This window comes from Lepidochelys kempii, chromosome 18 (assembly GCF_965140285.1).
Source record: "Lepidochelys kempii isolate rLepKem1 chromosome 18, rLepKem1.hap1, whole genome shotgun sequence".
Taxonomy (NCBI): domain Eukaryota; kingdom Metazoa; phylum Chordata; order Testudines; family Cheloniidae; genus Lepidochelys; species Lepidochelys kempii.
In genome coordinates, this window is record NC_136397.1 from 10,689,816 (window position 1) to 10,707,556 (window position 17,741).

General features: G+C 39.5%; 1 protein-coding gene across 17 annotated transcripts in view; it reads right to left on the reverse strand.

Annotated features, from left to right (window-relative positions):
* FHAD1 (forkhead associated phosphopeptide binding domain 1) overlaps positions 1-17,741 on the reverse strand; it is a 66,569-nt gene that overhangs the window by 18,405 nt on the left and 30,423 nt on the right. For 14 of the 17 annotated variants that reach the window (XR_012155595.2, XM_073317147.2, XM_073317142.2 and 11 more), the window contains 12 exons: positions 16,309-16,461; positions 14,500-14,695; positions 10,963-11,033; positions 10,479-10,616; positions 8,584-8,691; positions 7,637-7,726; positions 6,856-7,081; positions 6,324-6,405; positions 5,114-5,220; positions 4,001-4,160; positions 3,532-3,661; positions 283-418 (listed from right to left, as the gene is read on the reverse strand). Coding sequence is in view for 16 of the 17 variants with exons in the window: in XM_073317147.2 (XP_073173248.2) it covers positions 283-418; positions 3,532-3,661; positions 4,001-4,160; positions 5,114-5,220; positions 6,324-6,405; positions 6,856-7,081; positions 7,637-7,726; positions 8,584-8,691; positions 10,479-10,616; positions 10,963-11,033; positions 14,500-14,695; positions 16,309-16,461 (1,597 nt within the window). In the remaining variant the exon portion in view is untranslated. The remainder of the gene's footprint in view (positions 1-282; positions 419-3,531; positions 3,662-4,000; positions 4,161-5,113; positions 5,221-6,323; positions 6,406-6,855; positions 7,082-7,636; positions 7,727-8,583; positions 8,692-10,478; positions 10,617-10,962; positions 11,034-14,499; positions 14,696-16,308; positions 16,462-17,741) is intronic. The other 3 variants (XM_073317144.2, XM_073317145.2, XM_073317151.2) reach the window with 3 other exon arrangements.

The following is a 17,741-nucleotide window of genomic DNA, read 5'->3' on the forward strand; positions in this document are numbered from 1 at the left end:
TGAAGAGCCGCATGCGGCTCCGGAGCCACAGGCTGGCCACCCCGATCTAAGTATTCCTATTTTCTTGCATGGGACTACTCATGTGCTCAATATTAAGCACGTGGGTAAGTCTTAGAAGGACTGGGGCCCTAGTCATGATATACTATGAAAATTTAGCAATCCCAACATCACAAATTTGATTTCTTTCACTGTTGTACAAGAGCCCAGTATCCCTTTCAATTATATTCACTCTACACAATTACCGAGAAATGTTCTAGCAGAAGAACGGTGTCCTGGACTTACTTAAAGACTGAGTCTTTTCCAGTGTCTTGATTCTGTCTCGGAGCTCAGTCAGTGCATCTTTTTGGCGCTGAATTATCTCCTCATGTCTGAGACCTTTACACTTAGCTCCTAGGTCAGCCAAGTCCAAATTCTGCTTCTGAAATCAGAAACCCATCCAAACCATCCTTGATTATATTACAAATTACTGTGCTCTGCACAAACGAGCACCATGTAACTCTTGAATAACTGCCATATCATAACCTTGGTTCAACGTAAACACATACATGCAGGTGCTTGGGCCCTAAAATTCTGCAGCTTTCCTTAAAACTATTACCCCACTTGCAGTATTTGTGATTCTGATCTCACCAGCTAGAAGTCATATGCTAGTCATCTTAGGTGTTTTGAGAATCAAATTCTGGTTGGTGTGAGAAAAGTAGCTCTCTCCATTGGTTTTAGAGATAAGGAATTAAAACAGGAGTAGTCAGCTGGCTAGCAGTGCCTATGTAACACACTGGAGAATATATGTTATAGGTCCCCCGCTGCATCAATCCACAAAGGACAGGAGTTGTCCTAGCTGCAAAGCTTTGGCTCTTCAGTTCAAGCTGTGGCAGCTCATGCTTTTTAGCTCTGGAGGTCTCTGGTTCAGTCTCTGCTGTGTCAGCCAAGATGGCAGCCGACGCACCTCGATGCAGCTTATTCGGCATTGGTCTCAACGTATAAACTGAATGTAAAGTCAGCTTTTTCAACCCCTTTCAACAGAGTTTTAAATTAAGGCACTGCTCTCTTCAATTATTTCCGTCCCTGCCTTCTCAAGAAACGGCATCTCACATTGATGTGTTTGTTGTTTCCAAAGCAATTCACTGTGTACGCCACATCTGAAGGTGAGCTTATAAATTATGCCCCATTTGTTTTTTAAAAATATATATAAATTATGCATTTCAGTATTCCACCACTGTCCAGTGACTGGCTTTATGATTAATATACATAGATATCTATGTAAGCATGTTCATTCAAACTGCATCCAGCTAATGATAAATGGACGACACTATCTAGGGTCTCAACGCTTATTTTCATTGTATTGTTTAAAATCACCTCATTTATAAGATAAAAAATATACAGCTGCAAACTTCCCCACCTTACGTGTATGGAAGAAGTGGCTGGTGATAATTCTCAGTGCAACACCCAGCCACGATTCACCACTTTGGCTGTATAAATCAAGTCAGTTGGTCTTGCATTTTGCCTGTCATTATTACAGAGGATTTTCATAAAGTCATTAATTAAAAAACCTCTTTCTGCCATTACATCCTTTTTGAATCTGTTTGTATTTTTGACAGTAATATATACAGCATTTCAATACAAAGCAGGAAACCTGCACATTTTCCCCTTTTCTTATTCACAAAAACATCCTATACTGTACATTAGACCCATTAGGAAAGAATAGGAATGGGCTGTGGGAGAGCTAGAGTATGGTATCTTTTTTCAAGCTGCTTTACACAATCTAATTGGCAATTAAAACAATACTTAGCACTTTCCACATTTCACATTTGCAAAACGGCTGTACAAACATTAGCTAAGTAATCATCACAAAATGCCTGTGCAGTATGTAAGAACTGTTATCCTGAGTTTTCAGAAGGGGAAATGAGAAAGATTAAGGCCAAAATATTTCAAAAGTTGCTAGTGATTTTGATGAAGTGGATTTTACCCCACGAAAGCTTATGCCCAAACAAATTTGTTCGTCTCTAAGGTGCCACAGGGACCCCTCGTTTTTGCTGATACAGACTAACACGGCTACCACTCTGAAACTAGTGATTTTGAGTACTTCAGTTTTTGAGTATCTGACCGGGGACACCTTGGGCCTGGACTTTCCCAAGTACAGAGCATTGACAGAAACCACTGGTGCTCAGCAACCCTGGAAATCAGGCCACTTTTGAGAATTTCAGAGTAAGCGATTTGCCCAGGGCCAGCATGTCAGTGGCAGAATTGGCAGAACTGGGTAGAAATCTCAAATTTCTGACTCTCAGTCCTGGGCTTAGCCCATTAGAGAATGCTGGTTGTCTAACAGTGAATGTACTTCTATGACAAAGCCAAGTAAACAAACTCTTGTTCAAGAACTTTAAAGCTACTTTACTTTAAAATATTTTATCATTTTCTTCTTACTACTGTTATGGTCAATAAAGCCATCCATCATAAATCCCACTTCTACATCAATATCGCATTTATTGGTATTGTGGTAGCACCCAAAGGCCCCAATCAAATTCAGCATCTTTTTGTGTTACAAATTGTACAAACACATAGAAAGAAACAATCCTTGTCCTGAAAAATGTGTACTCTAATTTAGGACAAGATGCAGCAAAAGAGGTTAAAGAACAGAAGAGGCAGGGGTGGGGGAAGTGAAGGAACGACAAGGGTAGCAATAGTCAGATTATACAATGGCCTAGGATAGTTAGGTGCACAACCTGATGGTGCATAACATACATAGCACACAGCTACACAGTAAAACCATTACCACTACAAAAATATATACCAGGAAAACCTGCTGGAAAGCACTAGACTCATCAAGGCAGTGAGTAACCAATTTTTTCCATTGCTCTGGTCTGAGACTAAAGATGTTGCTCCCTGGCCCAATCCACCTAAAGGCAGGAAGTAAATACAACCCTCCACCTAGGGTGACCAGACAAAAAGTGTGAAAAATCAGGACGGGGGTGGGGAGTAATAGGAGCCTATATAAGAAAAAGACCCCAAAATCAGGACTGTCCCTATAAAATCGGGACATCTGGTCACCCTACCTCCACCTCCTTCCCTCACAGCTGCCTACAGCACCAAATCTAGCAGTGAAAATTTCAAATATATGCCAGAAAGCAATGGATCCAGCAGCCTGATTCTCATCTCACCACTGTACAGGTTTACACCACTGTAACTCCACTGACTTCAACTGGTGTACTCTGATGTAAGTGTACTTGGTGTAAGTGAGATCAGAATCAGGAGCAGTGTCTGATTAAAGAGCAGCCCTTAGTGAAACAAACATCTCAGATCAAAAGGAAAATGGAAAATGTTATGAAATATTGTGGATCCTTTCTCTCTCTTCCTTTTGATCTCTGGATATTGCTTCTCATAGGTTGTTGACCAGGCGTTGCCCATTCAGTTTGATTCTGTTACTGCATCAAGGACATATTGCTCTAGGTTTTCTTTATTTAACAATTGTTTATTCTTTATTATTCAGTTTAGTCTATTGCATCCTCAGTTTTTTGGCTTGTTTTGATTTGGACTTGCCTTTTTGGTTTTGGGGACTTCATCCTTTGTGGTGTTACTGGCGTGCACATCTGTTTGTGGTAGCTTTTCAAACTCACTCTCCTTTTCTTTTGCTGCATTCTTCAGCTTTTTCAGTTTTTCTTTCGCAAGCCTATGTCAAGAGCAGAAAATATTGCTGAAGAGGATGATGGGTGAAGGTGAATAATCAGTTTGCTGAAAACAGCAACTATTAAAGCATACAAATGCACAGACAGGAATAGATAACTAGCTGTGATTAAACTCCAACTCAATTTGCAATGGCTCTTCCAAATCCCTGTAGAAGATTGTTTGAGATTTCTGCAGAGGAAAGTAAAAATTTACATTTTAAAATGTTTCCAAGGGAAGTAGTTATCTAAATGAAATACTGATTTGACTTATGAAGTCAGTGGGTTTTTTTTGCTGGGCTGGGTAGCTCAGCCTCTGCTATTCTTTATGTTGAGGTGGCTTATACCTTAATTCTTCAGCTGAAGTTCTCAGGTCTTTATCCTTCTTGTCCACAAGGTCTGACATCTCAAATAGCTTCTCTCTAAGCACATTCAGTTCACTCTCTTGGCTTCTAACAAGAATTAGGTTCCGCTCCAGTTCCATCTTTTGTTTCTCACTGAGTTCTCCTGCATGGAGAGAGGTTTCAGTGGTTATTGGCTACCTTGGTGCCTGATGCTGCCAGATGCTAGGTGCCTTCAATTCTATTAGGATCAGGGCCTTGGAGAATGCCTCTCTTCCCCATGCAATATCATGATGGCTGAGATCAATGAAGGTGCTTTTTCCGACAGTCCATAGCTGTGTACACCCAAGGACCTCCGCTGTAGAACTAACTCACTCTGGCAGTCCATTAGAGCTTGAGTTTACTGCCCCTCAGAACTCAGAGCAAGGCACAACTTTTCACTTCAGCAGTTGTGTCTATATCATTGCTAGTGCAGTTTATCTTCTGGGTTGGAAAAGGACTGGGATGAGATAGGCTGTATTGTTTATTGTGGACAATTTAAATGAATATCCTGTTTGTAATGTAGGTACATGCACCCATATTCCATGGCTACCAGCACACTAAATAAATCAGATACACACATTTCTAGTTTTAAAACTATTCTTTCAGACTCTGTTCCACAATATTCCTTCCTTCCTATGCAGAGGACAATATTTAAGCCCCTAAAGGATAAAGCATTTAAGAATTCTGGCCAAAGTTTTCATTAGTGTCTAGTGATTTTGGATGTCCAACTTGAGACCTCTTACAGGGGCGTGACTTTCAGAAGATGGACGCCCAGCACTTTCTGAAAACCAGGCCCCCTCAAGGTGTCGCAAGTTGGGCATCCAAAAATAGAGGCATCCAAAATCACTAGCTACTTTTGAAAATCTTAGTCTCTTTTTGCTAAGTCCAAAGTGGAATCTACCCAGCCAAAGAGAACAGACAATTTTGCTTTTGCCTAAACCTCAATGAAAATGTTCCAGTGAGAAAGTAATATCCATTTTCACTATCTTGTGTCTCCTTCCATTAACACCTATTCTCTAAATATGTTTTGGGGGAAGTCATGGCAGTACTGTAAATCACATGATACATTTCACAAACCTATCATATCCGACATTCTGGCTTTGGCTTCTGAGAGGTCTTTCTTTAATCCCAAAATGATAGCCTGTTTGGACAGGATTTCCTTCCGAGCAGCTGCTAATTCTCCTCTGAAATTCATGAGACAGATAATTGCAAAACCCAATTTCATTTGAAAGATTAATATTACTTAATGTGTACATGTCATGTAGGGTAAGATCATATAAGTAATATATACACCTTATTTTAAAAATACGATTTTAAATCCCCTAAACCCAGGCATGTAGCGTTAGGTATTACTGTCTCTTTCACTGCTTAATTCAAGCCAACATGCCTAGATGTTGCAGAATGGATGACAGATAAAATGACACGATATTTTGCATCAGAACCACTCCAATCAAGATGGAACACTATATAGCATAGTCTCAGCTGGATGCAGCTCCCCAGTGAAGATAAGAGCAGCTGTGGATCAGTGTAGAACTCTGAGAGCCATCACTTGGCCTATGGGCAGTCCATTGGCCATCCATACTCAAATCCACAAAAGCAATGAATGTAGTAGTCAAGGCAATGTCAGAATTACATGCTCTATGATTTTGTAGCTTAATATACTTTAAGTCCCCAGAAGTGATCCTGAGCGGAAGAAAAACCACAAAAATAAGATGATATAAAGACTGGCTCCCTTCTCACATACAAATCATTTACATTTACATGGGCCTCTATGCACATTTATTAGATGTTCTGGACCTGATTCTCATTTACACTAAGGGTATGTCTACACAGCAAAGAAAAGCCCATGGCTGGCCCATGCCAGCCAACTTGGGCTCACGGGGCTGTTTGATTGCTGTGTAGATTTCCAGGCCTGGGCTGGAGCCTGGGCTCTAGGATCCTGCGGGATGGGAGGGTCCCGTGCTCAGGCTCCAGCCCGAGTCCAGAAGTCTACATGACAATGAAACAGCCCAGCAGCCTGAACCCCGTGAGCCCAAGTCAGCTGGCACGGGCCAGCCATGGGTTTTTCTTTGCTGTGTAGACATACCCTTAGGGACCTGAAAGCGTGAATAACTTCCATTTACACCCATGGGAAGGCTCCTTTATATAGCCAGAGTGATATAAAGGGGGCTTCATCTAAATGAGAATCAGGCCTTTGATCTTTTTAAAAGTCTGTTACTGATTACTAGTTTTCCTTAAATGCTTTTACATGACGATCAAAATCAGAGAATAGTTGTCAGCTGCTTACATCAGAAGAACATGGGCCTCTTCATTGTCAGAAAGCTCTTGTGAAATAGACGATGTTGACTGCTGAGGCTCTTTCTGAAATACTAAAGAAAAAAATAAAACTGACTACCTACAATTAACTAAAAGTTACTAGTTTATTCTCAAAACCTATGGATACTTGAGGTCTGTTTGCTTTTCTGGTGCAACCTTAGTTTAATAGAGGGCTTTTGAGAGATTGTTGAATAGATTTCCCATCAACAAATTAATTACATTATTTGATTAGGGTCTTTCTTTTTGTAAGTCTGTCTGTTCAAATCCAGACATTAATGTCTTTGTATTAATAGGCAGCAAGCCAGTACAAGGAAATATTTGTCTTAGCAACCCTGGCACATTATACAGAAAATGTTAGATTTGGTCCTTCATCCTGTCAGTCACTTAGGCCCCAATTCAGGAAAGCTTTTAAACATGTACTTAAATCCATCCCTATTCAGGTGCACTTAAGACATGCTTAACTCTTAAGCATTAACTTAAATTTACCTACTTAATTTACCTACTTTCTATTTTTTCCCATAGAGCTAAATTTTCCTCCTCTATATTCTTCTGATGCTGTGTGGCCTCCAGCAGTCTGTCTTCTAAAGCCACAATTGTCTCTGAATGTTGCTTGATTTGTTCTTTATATTCCATTATTTCTTTCTGAATTTTCTGCTTCAGTAACTCATTCTCATCCTGAATGAGTGTTAGATGTTTGTCTTGCATCAACAGGTGCTCTTGCAACATGGCCTAGGAAACATTTGTTAAGACTCTGAGAAGTGTTTAACTTTAAACATTTTTTAAAAGGGATAATGAGCTTAATCCTCAGGCTAGTAGATACTGTGGAAATTTTTCAAAGCTCTGCTCCAAACTTTTCTTCCATATCATAAAAGGAGTGTAGGAACAACCTGTGTTTCGTGAACAGTAGCAAGACCTGAGAACCGTTCCCAGTCCCAGCCCAAATTTGTTAGTCTGTAAGGTGCCACAAGGACTCCTTGGTTTTTTTTGCTGATACAGACTAACACGGCTGCCACTCTGAAACCTTTGACTGATTAGGTAACTGACCCTGCTTGAGCCTGGGACCTGCAGAGCTAGAAGCATGAGCTACTACTACAATATCCACAAACTTCTCATGTAGGTTACAGTTACATAGGAGGTGACCCCGCAAATGAAGAGGTTTGCAGGGGGCTCTGGATGTGCTTGAACCAGCCTGGCTCATCAAGGTGCAATGAAGAAATTGCATTCAACCAAAAATGTGTATAATGCAAAACATAGTAAATATATTCTCCTTTCTACTGTAGTTACCTCTCTCTTTCTAGCCTCTTCTAAGCTGTCCACTGCTTCTATCAGTTTGGCATTTACACTTTCTTCTTCTTTCATTTTAAGTTCAATTACCTAAATCAGAAAATAAGCAGTAGATGAGAAAAAAGAACTAGAATATTTCCTTTTATTCCTAATAGAGTTGAAATCTATCTGAATCCCACTCAACCCATTACAGACATGGAATCTCTGGGAAAATTCATCATGTGTAAGTAGGCACACGCCCCGTGAAGTCAATGGTGACGTGCCCGCTTACACCAATCGTGAATTTGGCTCATAGTCATAAACATGATTTACATTTTTTATTTAAGCACCAGGAATTTGCAGTAAATTTAAGAAATAAGTGTATATAGTAATTATTTTTTAAAATTGTGAATATTAAATATTTCAACTGGAGAAACTCAAAATTATGTACTTTGCATTCTACTACAAAGATTAAAAAAAAATGTCAGAGGTCACTAGCTATTACTGTACCAGAGTTAATTCCAATTGGTGCCAAATATATCCTTTTGAATAGGGACAAAGAAAATATATATAGGCCTGGGAACACCAACAGGGAAAAGAGAACTTGGCTGCACATCATTGTTGCTGCAAAGAAATACAGCGGCAGGTGCATTGATCTGACTATAAATAAAGTGGTGCAGATCCTCGTCTGCTTTACTTACTGGTTGCTTCCTTTGCTTCTAGGTCTTTAATAATTTCAGAGCCCTATGGATGATTGGCACATACCCAAAAAGGTTATTCCAAAGCATGTGTGTTTGGTGTGTGCATACACATGTTGGATGTATAGCTAACACGTTGATCTCCTGTTGAAGTTTTGCCTGAAATTGAAACTCTTGATGGAACAAAATCCAATGGGCTCCAAGGTTGGAGTGGATTTTGAAAATGGGAATGTAGGATGTTCTATTTCATCTCTTTGGTTTTCTAAATACCTCAGTCAAATGTCTCCATTGATTTTCCAAATGTTGGACCTTTTTCTTTTCTTCCTCCACAGATTCCTTTAATTTGTCTTTTTCTTGGGCAACAGCACTGTCCAGAATCTGAGAAAACATATCAAATTATCATCACCCAAGTGCCGACGGTTTGTGTCATAAATATAAAGGGAAGGCCAGGAGGGATTTTAAAGGTGTTTACCCTTCCCTTTATATTTATGACAGTTTGTGTAACAAATAAAGAAATATTATTTAGAGGAAGGACATTGTTGAGACGGAAAAGGCAGAGAGCAACTAATATGAGTCATTCAGAGTAGCAGCTGTGTTAGTCTGTATTCGCAAAAAGGAAAGGAGTACTTGTGGCACCTTAGAGACTAACCAATTTATTTGAACATAAGCTTTTGTGAGCTACAGCTGAGCTGTAGCTCACGAAAGCTTATGCTAAAATAAATTGGTTAGTCTCTAAGGTGCCACAAGTACTCCTTTTCTTAATATGAGTCAGGGTTTTGAAGGGAGGATGGATTACGAAGGAAGGTTAGCTGGACTTGGCACAATTTTAAAAAGAAGAGTGAAGAATGCTTCACCAGAGATACTGCAGAGATCACAAAACTAAAAGAGGAAGTGAATGGTCTGCTGATCAACTGATTAATTTGAAAACCAGAAGTCTCGGAAGGATGTTCAAGAGGAGACTGATGAATAATTCAGGCAAATTTGTAATACACAGTGTCATTTGAAATATGGCTACTAGCAAGAAATTAAGTCAAGTTGGAGAGAACTGTGATTTTTTTTTTAAAAAAAAGTAAGTGTGTCCCCCACTCACCCCAGATCTTGTGAAGATCTGTATTTCCCTGAATTTAAAGGAAGTCAGTGAAGACTAGTAAAGAGACAGCCCCAAATCTGACCTAACAGGGATATTTTTCTTCACAAATATATATATATGTTCATATAATTTCAATTGTGGAGAGCTGTTTCCACAACAGAGATACATTTATGCCATCATCCCTTCGTTCACAAACAGCCCTATAATATGCATTCCACCCGTGTGGCCATGTGAGGGGGGGAGGAAAAGGTGAGATGCAAATTCCAGCTTCAGCCTCCCGGGGAGTTATTCTAGACAATATCACTACTGAATACATTATAGTACTTCTATAAAGCAGCTTTCATACAAAATTATCAAAAGCATTTCACAAACATACTGTGAGGTAAATTAATCTATTATTATCCCATTTGAAATATGAGTCATCCGATACACAGAATGGTTTACATTTTTTTGCCCAGGCTCCAATGAGGAGTCAGCTGTGGAGCTGTGAACAGAAGGGCTCCTGATTCTCAATTTGCAAAAAGAAAAGGAGGACTTGTGGCACCTTAGAGACTAACCAATTTATTAGAGCATAAGCTTTCGTGAGCTACAGCTCACTTTTGTTGCTCTAAACCATGGGTAACAAAGTGTCTCGTGGCCCGCCAGGGGTTTACCCTGAACAAGCAGCAAACCAAGTTTGGGAACCCCTGCTCTAAACCTTAGACAACAATGTGTTTAACAGAGACATTATTGTTCTCTACTGGCCCCTACTTATATTCATTTAATATCTGTGCAATAACTGCAAGTCTTGATATCTCTCCTCACTTTAACAGAAGCATACAGATATGGGCCCAAAGCAAAGCACCAGATCTGGGGTAAAAGCCTGGCTCCATTGAAGACAATGGCAAAACTCCCATTGACTTCAAAGCTGCCAGGATTTCACCCCTGGACTTTTTAGAAGTTTGGATCTGGATCTGAATTTTGGGGCTAGAGTTTATCTTCTTTATACATGCAAAACACAACAATGTATTTGAATATATTGTTTGTGCATAAAAGAAACATACTGTATTTTTAAAAATAAACTGCTTTACTATACCTTTTTATTTTCTTCCTCTTTTTCTAAAAGTATTAGTTTTATCTTGTCCTGTAATTCTCTCTCATGTTCCACTTTTAGTTCATTCAGCTTCTCGTGTAGCACAGAATTCTGGGATTCCTGTAATTTGTCTAATTGGGCCTACAGAGAAATGTTAGAAAACAAAGATATTAAGGAACTGGCCCTTTAAGCATAAGAAGAAGGACATTCACTAACATTTTAACAAACTGTTCAAAAAAGAATGATGTTTAAATGACATTTGTAATTAGTGACTTCTGAAAAAAGAATTCATCTATAAAGCTGGCATTGGACATAGAATGTTTCCATAACACTGCATTGCAGGCATATCCTACACTTCACATCTCTGCTCCACTCTGGATTAATCAATCAAAGTCTCTAAACCAGATCGCTAATAGTTATCACCATATTTTCTTTTAATACAAATCCACTCAAAGTGTCTTATGACTTTTTTTTTTTTTTTTTTTACCTGCAATGTTTGAATTCTGCCCATAGTTTCATGATTATTCTCCAGCAGACTCTTCATGTATGAGGCCATTCCTTGGCAAGAAATGAAAATTAAAATGACAGGGGTTTATATAATCTCTTTTTTATTACCTAGGGATTTTCTCACTTCTGGTCATTTACCAAAGGAATGTGATGATGCATGGAAAGGCCTAGCCAAGGGTGCCGTTTGTTTTGCTTTCTAAATCAAGAGCTTCAAGGTTGGCCTTTTTAATCCTAGATTTCACTGTCCTCACTATAGGTTCTATCCTCCCTTTTACAATGCTGAGGAGACCAAACAGATGTAAGAGAGTCAGAAAATGGCCTCCATGGAATCATCCAATGCCACGGTGTAGCTACTACTAGCCCCCTCTTTACCAAATACGTGTGCACAATCCACGCTCTGAGAAGGGAAGGGCCTGAGAGAAATCAAGGAACAGAGGCTCTACATGGCATGTTCATCTCACAGATACATAAAACAAATGTGGGAAACAGCTTCAGGAGTTGATACTACTTGGAGCAGCATAACTTTTTGCCCTCCTCCTTCTCTCTCCCCCCTCCATGGCCTTTGCGAGCCGTTACAATAACTGTGAGACTGGGAGTGGTTGTATGGCAATAGAACTAGTATTGCTACTAACGCAGGGAAGAACCTGGAATCACACTCTGGTGGGGACACTATATGGAATGGGCTGAGACCCATGGGATCTTCTTTAAATCTACTGTTCAGGATTTTCTGACTTATGTGTGAATTTGAGGCCACCTGCTTTGCCCTTTCCATGCTGTCCTTCAGTCCTGAGGAGAAGATGCAGTTCATGCTTTGGTGCTCAGAAGTAGTGGGTTAATGAGCATAAATTCTTTCCTTCTGCTGTTTTCACACAGGAAAGGAACACACTACATAAATAAATGAATAGGCAGTAACTAGTCTGTGATCAAGAGGGCACAACTACCAGCTATTTCACACTTCAATGGAGAAGCATATTGTCACTGGATAAGAATCACTTGCTCATACTGGAGAGGCAGCACTGGCTAGTAACAAGAGAGCCAAGAACTCCTGGGTTCTTGTTCCAGTTCCACCAGTGACTCTCTTAAACCTCTCTGTGCTTCAGTGTCCTCATGTGCGACATGGCGCTAATAATTAGCTACTTCATATGTGTGTTGTGAGGAGTGTTATGTTTGTCAAGTGCTAAGTATCATTACTGATATATAGATCCCAAAAATGCAGAGTAGATGTCGTTTTGGATGTGTTATTCAAGATACAGACAATTTATCCCTGTCATCATTTGCTAATTGGGTGAGGAAAACATATGCATACAACACCCATGTGGTTTCATGAGACACTGTGGTCTATAACATGCTACAGGGTATGTTTTAAGCTATTTGAAGAGATCATGCAAAATAATCAAAGAAATCAATGGGCCAATACCTGCAACATAGCCACAATAAAATGTCCTCCTGAACTGAGGTTCATTTTAAGAACAGCCTGAAACTAGTACTTTCCCCTGAAAGGATGATCACAAAATGATGGTGTTGCTTAATGACGCTACCATTGTTGCTGTGTTTCAACTTATTTCTGCTTTGGGGATTCCTTCAAAAGAGGAGGAATCAACTTTCCCTTCGGTAAATGTCATTCTTAGGCCTTTTTGGCACTAAGTTTAAAACCATGCTAACCACAACAGCGTTTAAACAGTCCTAGCATGGTTTCCCTAAACAGTGTGGGTTCTCTTGCCATCCTCCTGCCTTCCTGCACCCTTTTAATTCAAATTGTATGAGTAGATACACAATTTACAGCTCTGTAGGCAAGCACCATGTGAGAGAAAAGTTAATTTCTCCTCTTCGCAGTGCAAGGAATCACCTCTGGATCAGATTACATGTGAGTTGCATGACATGAAGTATTGTTCTGCACCAAGACATAAAAAGCTATTTGTTTTTCCACTCACGAAGTTAACTTATTTTCAGTAAATCAGAATAGAAACGGCTCTGTTTCACAATACAGATTAAAGTGGAAGGGAAAGACAGGACAATCTGTTACCTTGCACCACTGAGTTAAGATAAGGGCTCTGGCACTAAAACAGCTAGCAGTGCTAAATTCACCGCCAAGAGCCTTTTCTTTTATTACAAAAGGAAAAGAACCACCAAGATAGAATAACTGGCATGGAGGGAGATATGAAACTGCATAAGAGCCAAAATATAAATAGTATATTTAGAGGGGCAAAGATCAAAATATGGTTTAGGTGATATCAACTGATTTTGGTATCAGTTTGGCCATAAATATAGAGATACAATAAGACAGATGGACAGAAATTGCTTCAGGATCTGATTCTTTTAATGCCATAGGATGAATAATGACCATAGCAGAAATCAGCTGATTTGATAATACCCAAGCACGTGCTAAACTCAAGAGATGCAGAGGGAGCCAAGCTGCAAACTTAAAACAAAACTTTCACAGTTTGGGAATGTCAGGAGCTGGAGTTTTGGTTTGAGCCATGATAAAGATAGTGACCAGCCATGCAATTTCCACACAGCTTGGACCCAGATCCAAACTTCCCCAAATTTGGGGATGTTCAGGGCTGGGGTTTTGGTTTGGAACTGTCTCTACTAAGAGGATCTAAGAAACTGGAAGCCCATACTTATTAGTATTTTAAAGAGGAATTAATAATGATTGAAATGTTACTTTTGTCACAGACATGACTTGCAGGACAATAACTGCCTTTTAGGTTTCTCTTGTAAAAATGATCTTTATTACCCTGAATCACCTACTATTGAGCAAGACTTCTCCATGAATTTTTACACATTTGACTCTATATAAGTCCAGGGGAATGGAGTGTGGGTTTTAAGATACATTGCAACTATTAGTTAAATATTTTATTGTAAAATTAAGGATATTTAATAGATTGTTCTCGGTTTCCCTCAATAAACAACTTTAAAATATTGTATCCTGTGACTTTCTTCTTTTTTGCTAAATACTAAAATGACAATTTCTGTCTTTTTTGCCATGACTCATCCTATATTTTTGCCATAACCACCATTGGCCTTAACGGTGATTTACAATGCTGCAGGTCTACAAACTTGTTCAAAATAATGACGGCTGGTATTCTCACAGGAGAATAAGGAAGCTAGGCACCTAACTACCATTGAATTTCAATAGGAGATGAGCACCTAGCTCCATTAAGCTCTTCTCAAAATCCCAGCTACAAATACTAAAAGGAGAGCTGGCAAGTCTAGTATCAGAACTATCTGTTGTGGTTTTGCTCACAACGTGTTCCTCATTGTTTTGCTTGTCTATTCAGTTCCTCTGAGGAAGTATGGTATTGAAATGCACAAGAATCTTGCTTTCTGCTGCTCTTCAGATGTCCCCAGGTGACTCTATCTTCTAAGACACTGTAGTTGCTAAACCCAGCCTTAGTTACTGTGAAATACTGGATCTAAGATTAATACGTGATAGTATTTTAAGCTGCATTTTGAACTCTCATGCTTAGTATATGGAAAAAGGTATGAAAAAGGTAAGAAAAAGAAAACCAAGAACCTTTGTCAGAACAAGACATGTCAATCCCCACATCATGAAGGAGCTGCTCCATTGCTTCTACCCATGAGAGTAAACTGCTTAGAATTTCAACTACTGGTGTGTGGATCCACAAGACAGAGGGGTCAATGCACAGATCTTGAAGGTTACAAATCTCTCTTTTCAAGCTACTGCTGCAATAGGAGGTATTTAAGAAAGCCTGAAAGACAATTAATAACAAACAATCCAAACCTTGTGATTATGGGTCATTTGTGTCTTAACACAACAGTTAATACAATAAACTCTTTACAACAAAATACATTCTATTATCACTACAACAATCATGTTCTGTTTTAAAGATGCCTATTTATGTATTGCAACAACTTTCAGGAAAGTGGTTTTTGTAGGATGTAATGCAACTTTGTCCACTCCATCAGATACTGCATGTGTACTGTGATGCATAGCAGGCCCTATCCTGCAACAGCCATTTCCATTGTTGTCTGGACTCAACTGGGTTTCAACCAACATTTCAGACAACTTTTGACACTTCTGTGATGGGGAATAGTTAGTGCTCCACAGTAAAACATATTTGTATCTCTGGTACTATTACCCCTAGCAATTTTTAGGGACCTCAGCCACAAACCTGTTTTGAGGTAGGCTATCTTTACACACACACACACACAGATACTGTTTAAAATGTAAAGTCAATCAAGCACACATTCAGCAATAGGATCGAGAATAACTCTAGTTATTTCAAGACAATCTGAAAAAGCAAAATTATGTGATTTTCCACTCCCATACACTAGAAAAATTATCCAGGCCAAACCAAGACTATACTGTATCCTCCAGAGTCTTGCATCTAGCACTGAAAGTCACTGGGAACTCGGTGCCCAGCTTCCTTGAGTTCCTTTGAAAATCCCAGTCTGCAACTTTTTCCCATCATCTTTGCTCCAGTTTCAATAAACACATTTTGCTCAGCAGTCTGCATGGCCAAAAAATGGGGTTTTCACATTAACAGTAAAGTTTGTTCAGATCAAATGGACAATGGATCATATTCTTCATACCCCGGTGATGCACTGAAGAGCCTAACTTGGAAGATTAAAAATAATTAAAAAAAAGAACTGTATCTTTTTTTAGAGTTGCATGTAACATTTATATTCACAGTGAATTCACATGCAATTGGCCAACCAGAGGTCTAACTTGCATTTGTACCTGCAATTACCATGATTTTGTTGTGTGCAGTTCTAAAGATCTGGGGCTCCCAGGCTCCCAGCAGCTTGGCAGCCTGTCTGGCAGCCAGGAAGCCCAGGGAACCCCAGCTCCTTGGCAACCCACCAGGTGAGATGAGAAGGAGCCAGGAGCCTGGAAGTCCTGGGAGTTCCAACTCTGCAGCAGCCCACCACGCAGGCTGCCAAGGAGGCAGGGAGGCTAGGAGCATGGGGAGTCCCAGCAGGCAAGCTGCTGAGGAACAGGGGAGATGGGCAGGTAGGCGAGCTGGCAGGAAACAGGGTAAGTTTCCACTGGAATCCTGTTTGGTTTCCTTTGAAAGGTTCGCTGAAATCAACATGCTCCAGTGGAAAATTTTGCTTTCGACTAATTGGCATTTTGTGATGGGAAACTGTTTCATCCAAATGTTTCTCTCCAGCTGTAACAACCACAAAGCATTGCTACTGATTTGTAGAGAAGGAGCACATCTCTTCAGTACCATATGCAGCAGATCTTTTCTCTGGTTAAACATCTAGATTAAGTCACTATTTAGGACAATCATGTGCAATATATCTGAATTATCTTCTAATTCACTTTCAGTATACAAAAAGCACTTAAACAAGTGACCTGGAATTCATCCAATGATTTCTTCAACATCTCAACACTTTCAGATACTTCCTTCTCTTCAGAGTCCTTGGAACTCATTTCCTCCTGTAATAACTTCTCCTCTTCATGATTCTGCAGATTTTCATTAGTGATCTGTCTTATCTTTTCCATTAACTGATAAAAGGGTATGAAGGCAGAAGAAGAAATAAATGCACAAAAAAATGGAAGACATTCCCATTTTCACTTGAAAAGAATGGCTTAGTAAATGTAAGCTTACATTTTTCACAACAATTCTTATTTCAGTGTAAAATAATTGACTAAAATAGTTTGGTGCTTTACTCATCACTAAGGCCCAGTTCCTCAAAAGTATTTAGGTGCCTAATTCTCATTGACTTCTGGCTAAATACCTTGGAGTATCCTAAATAACTTTAAGGATCTAGGCCCAAATTAATTTTTATGAGTTGGCTTAAGGAATATTCCACCATCAAGAGGCCAATTTTCAAAAACAGCTTCTCAAAGCACATGTACATTTTGTGCTCTGAACTAATTTTCACCGCCATACGAAAGAATGTGTGTGCCAGCACACACACTCACACACACACACTCAGGATTGCTGCATGCAAATGGAGTAGTTTTAAAGTAGTTAACTGCCAAATTTGTATGCTGCTCAGTATTGACTTCAATGGATGCTTAAATTTAAATACGTTCTTAAGTGCTTTGCTGAATCTGGGCCAGAGCACTCAGCACCTTGTAGGACCAAGGTGTCTCTAATGTGCAACCCAATTTGTCTCCATTTTGTAGAACTTCCATGCAGTAAGTGTCAGCAGCAGATCCTGCAGACTGAAATGATAGAGAAAATGAGCCTTTCCCCAAGTCATGGGCAAACTTTCGGAGTCTTGGAAATCTAGGATGCAAACTATAATTTGGTGCAAAATTTTATCCATCCTGAAATGTGTTTTCCTATTAAAGCATACTTGCTCAACCCCAGATTTGGAGGGGGAAATTATCACATTTCTTCTTAAATACAACAACATTAGATACTGTTGATTTTTCAAGTGAAACCAGTACATCATTATATCTTAAACTACACCTTATTCAAGTGTTTAACTTAGATGGTCTCCTGAACCTAGGTGAAGAAAGTGGTACAGAGGCAGAAAGCCAACTCCTGGAGCAGTAAAACATTTGAATGTAACATTTTTCTTAAAAAGAAAAGGAGTACTTGTGGCACCTTAGAGACTAACCAATTTATTTGAGCATGAGCTTTCGTGAGCTACAGCTCACTTCATCAGATGTTTACCGTGGAAACTGCAGCAGACTTTATATACACACAGTCTCTAAGGTGCCACAAGTACTCCTTTTCTTTTTGCGAATACAGACTAACACGGCTGTTCCTCTGAAACCTGTCATTTTTCTTAAAGATGAGCTCCCTCCTTTCTTAATTGGTATTCCAGTGA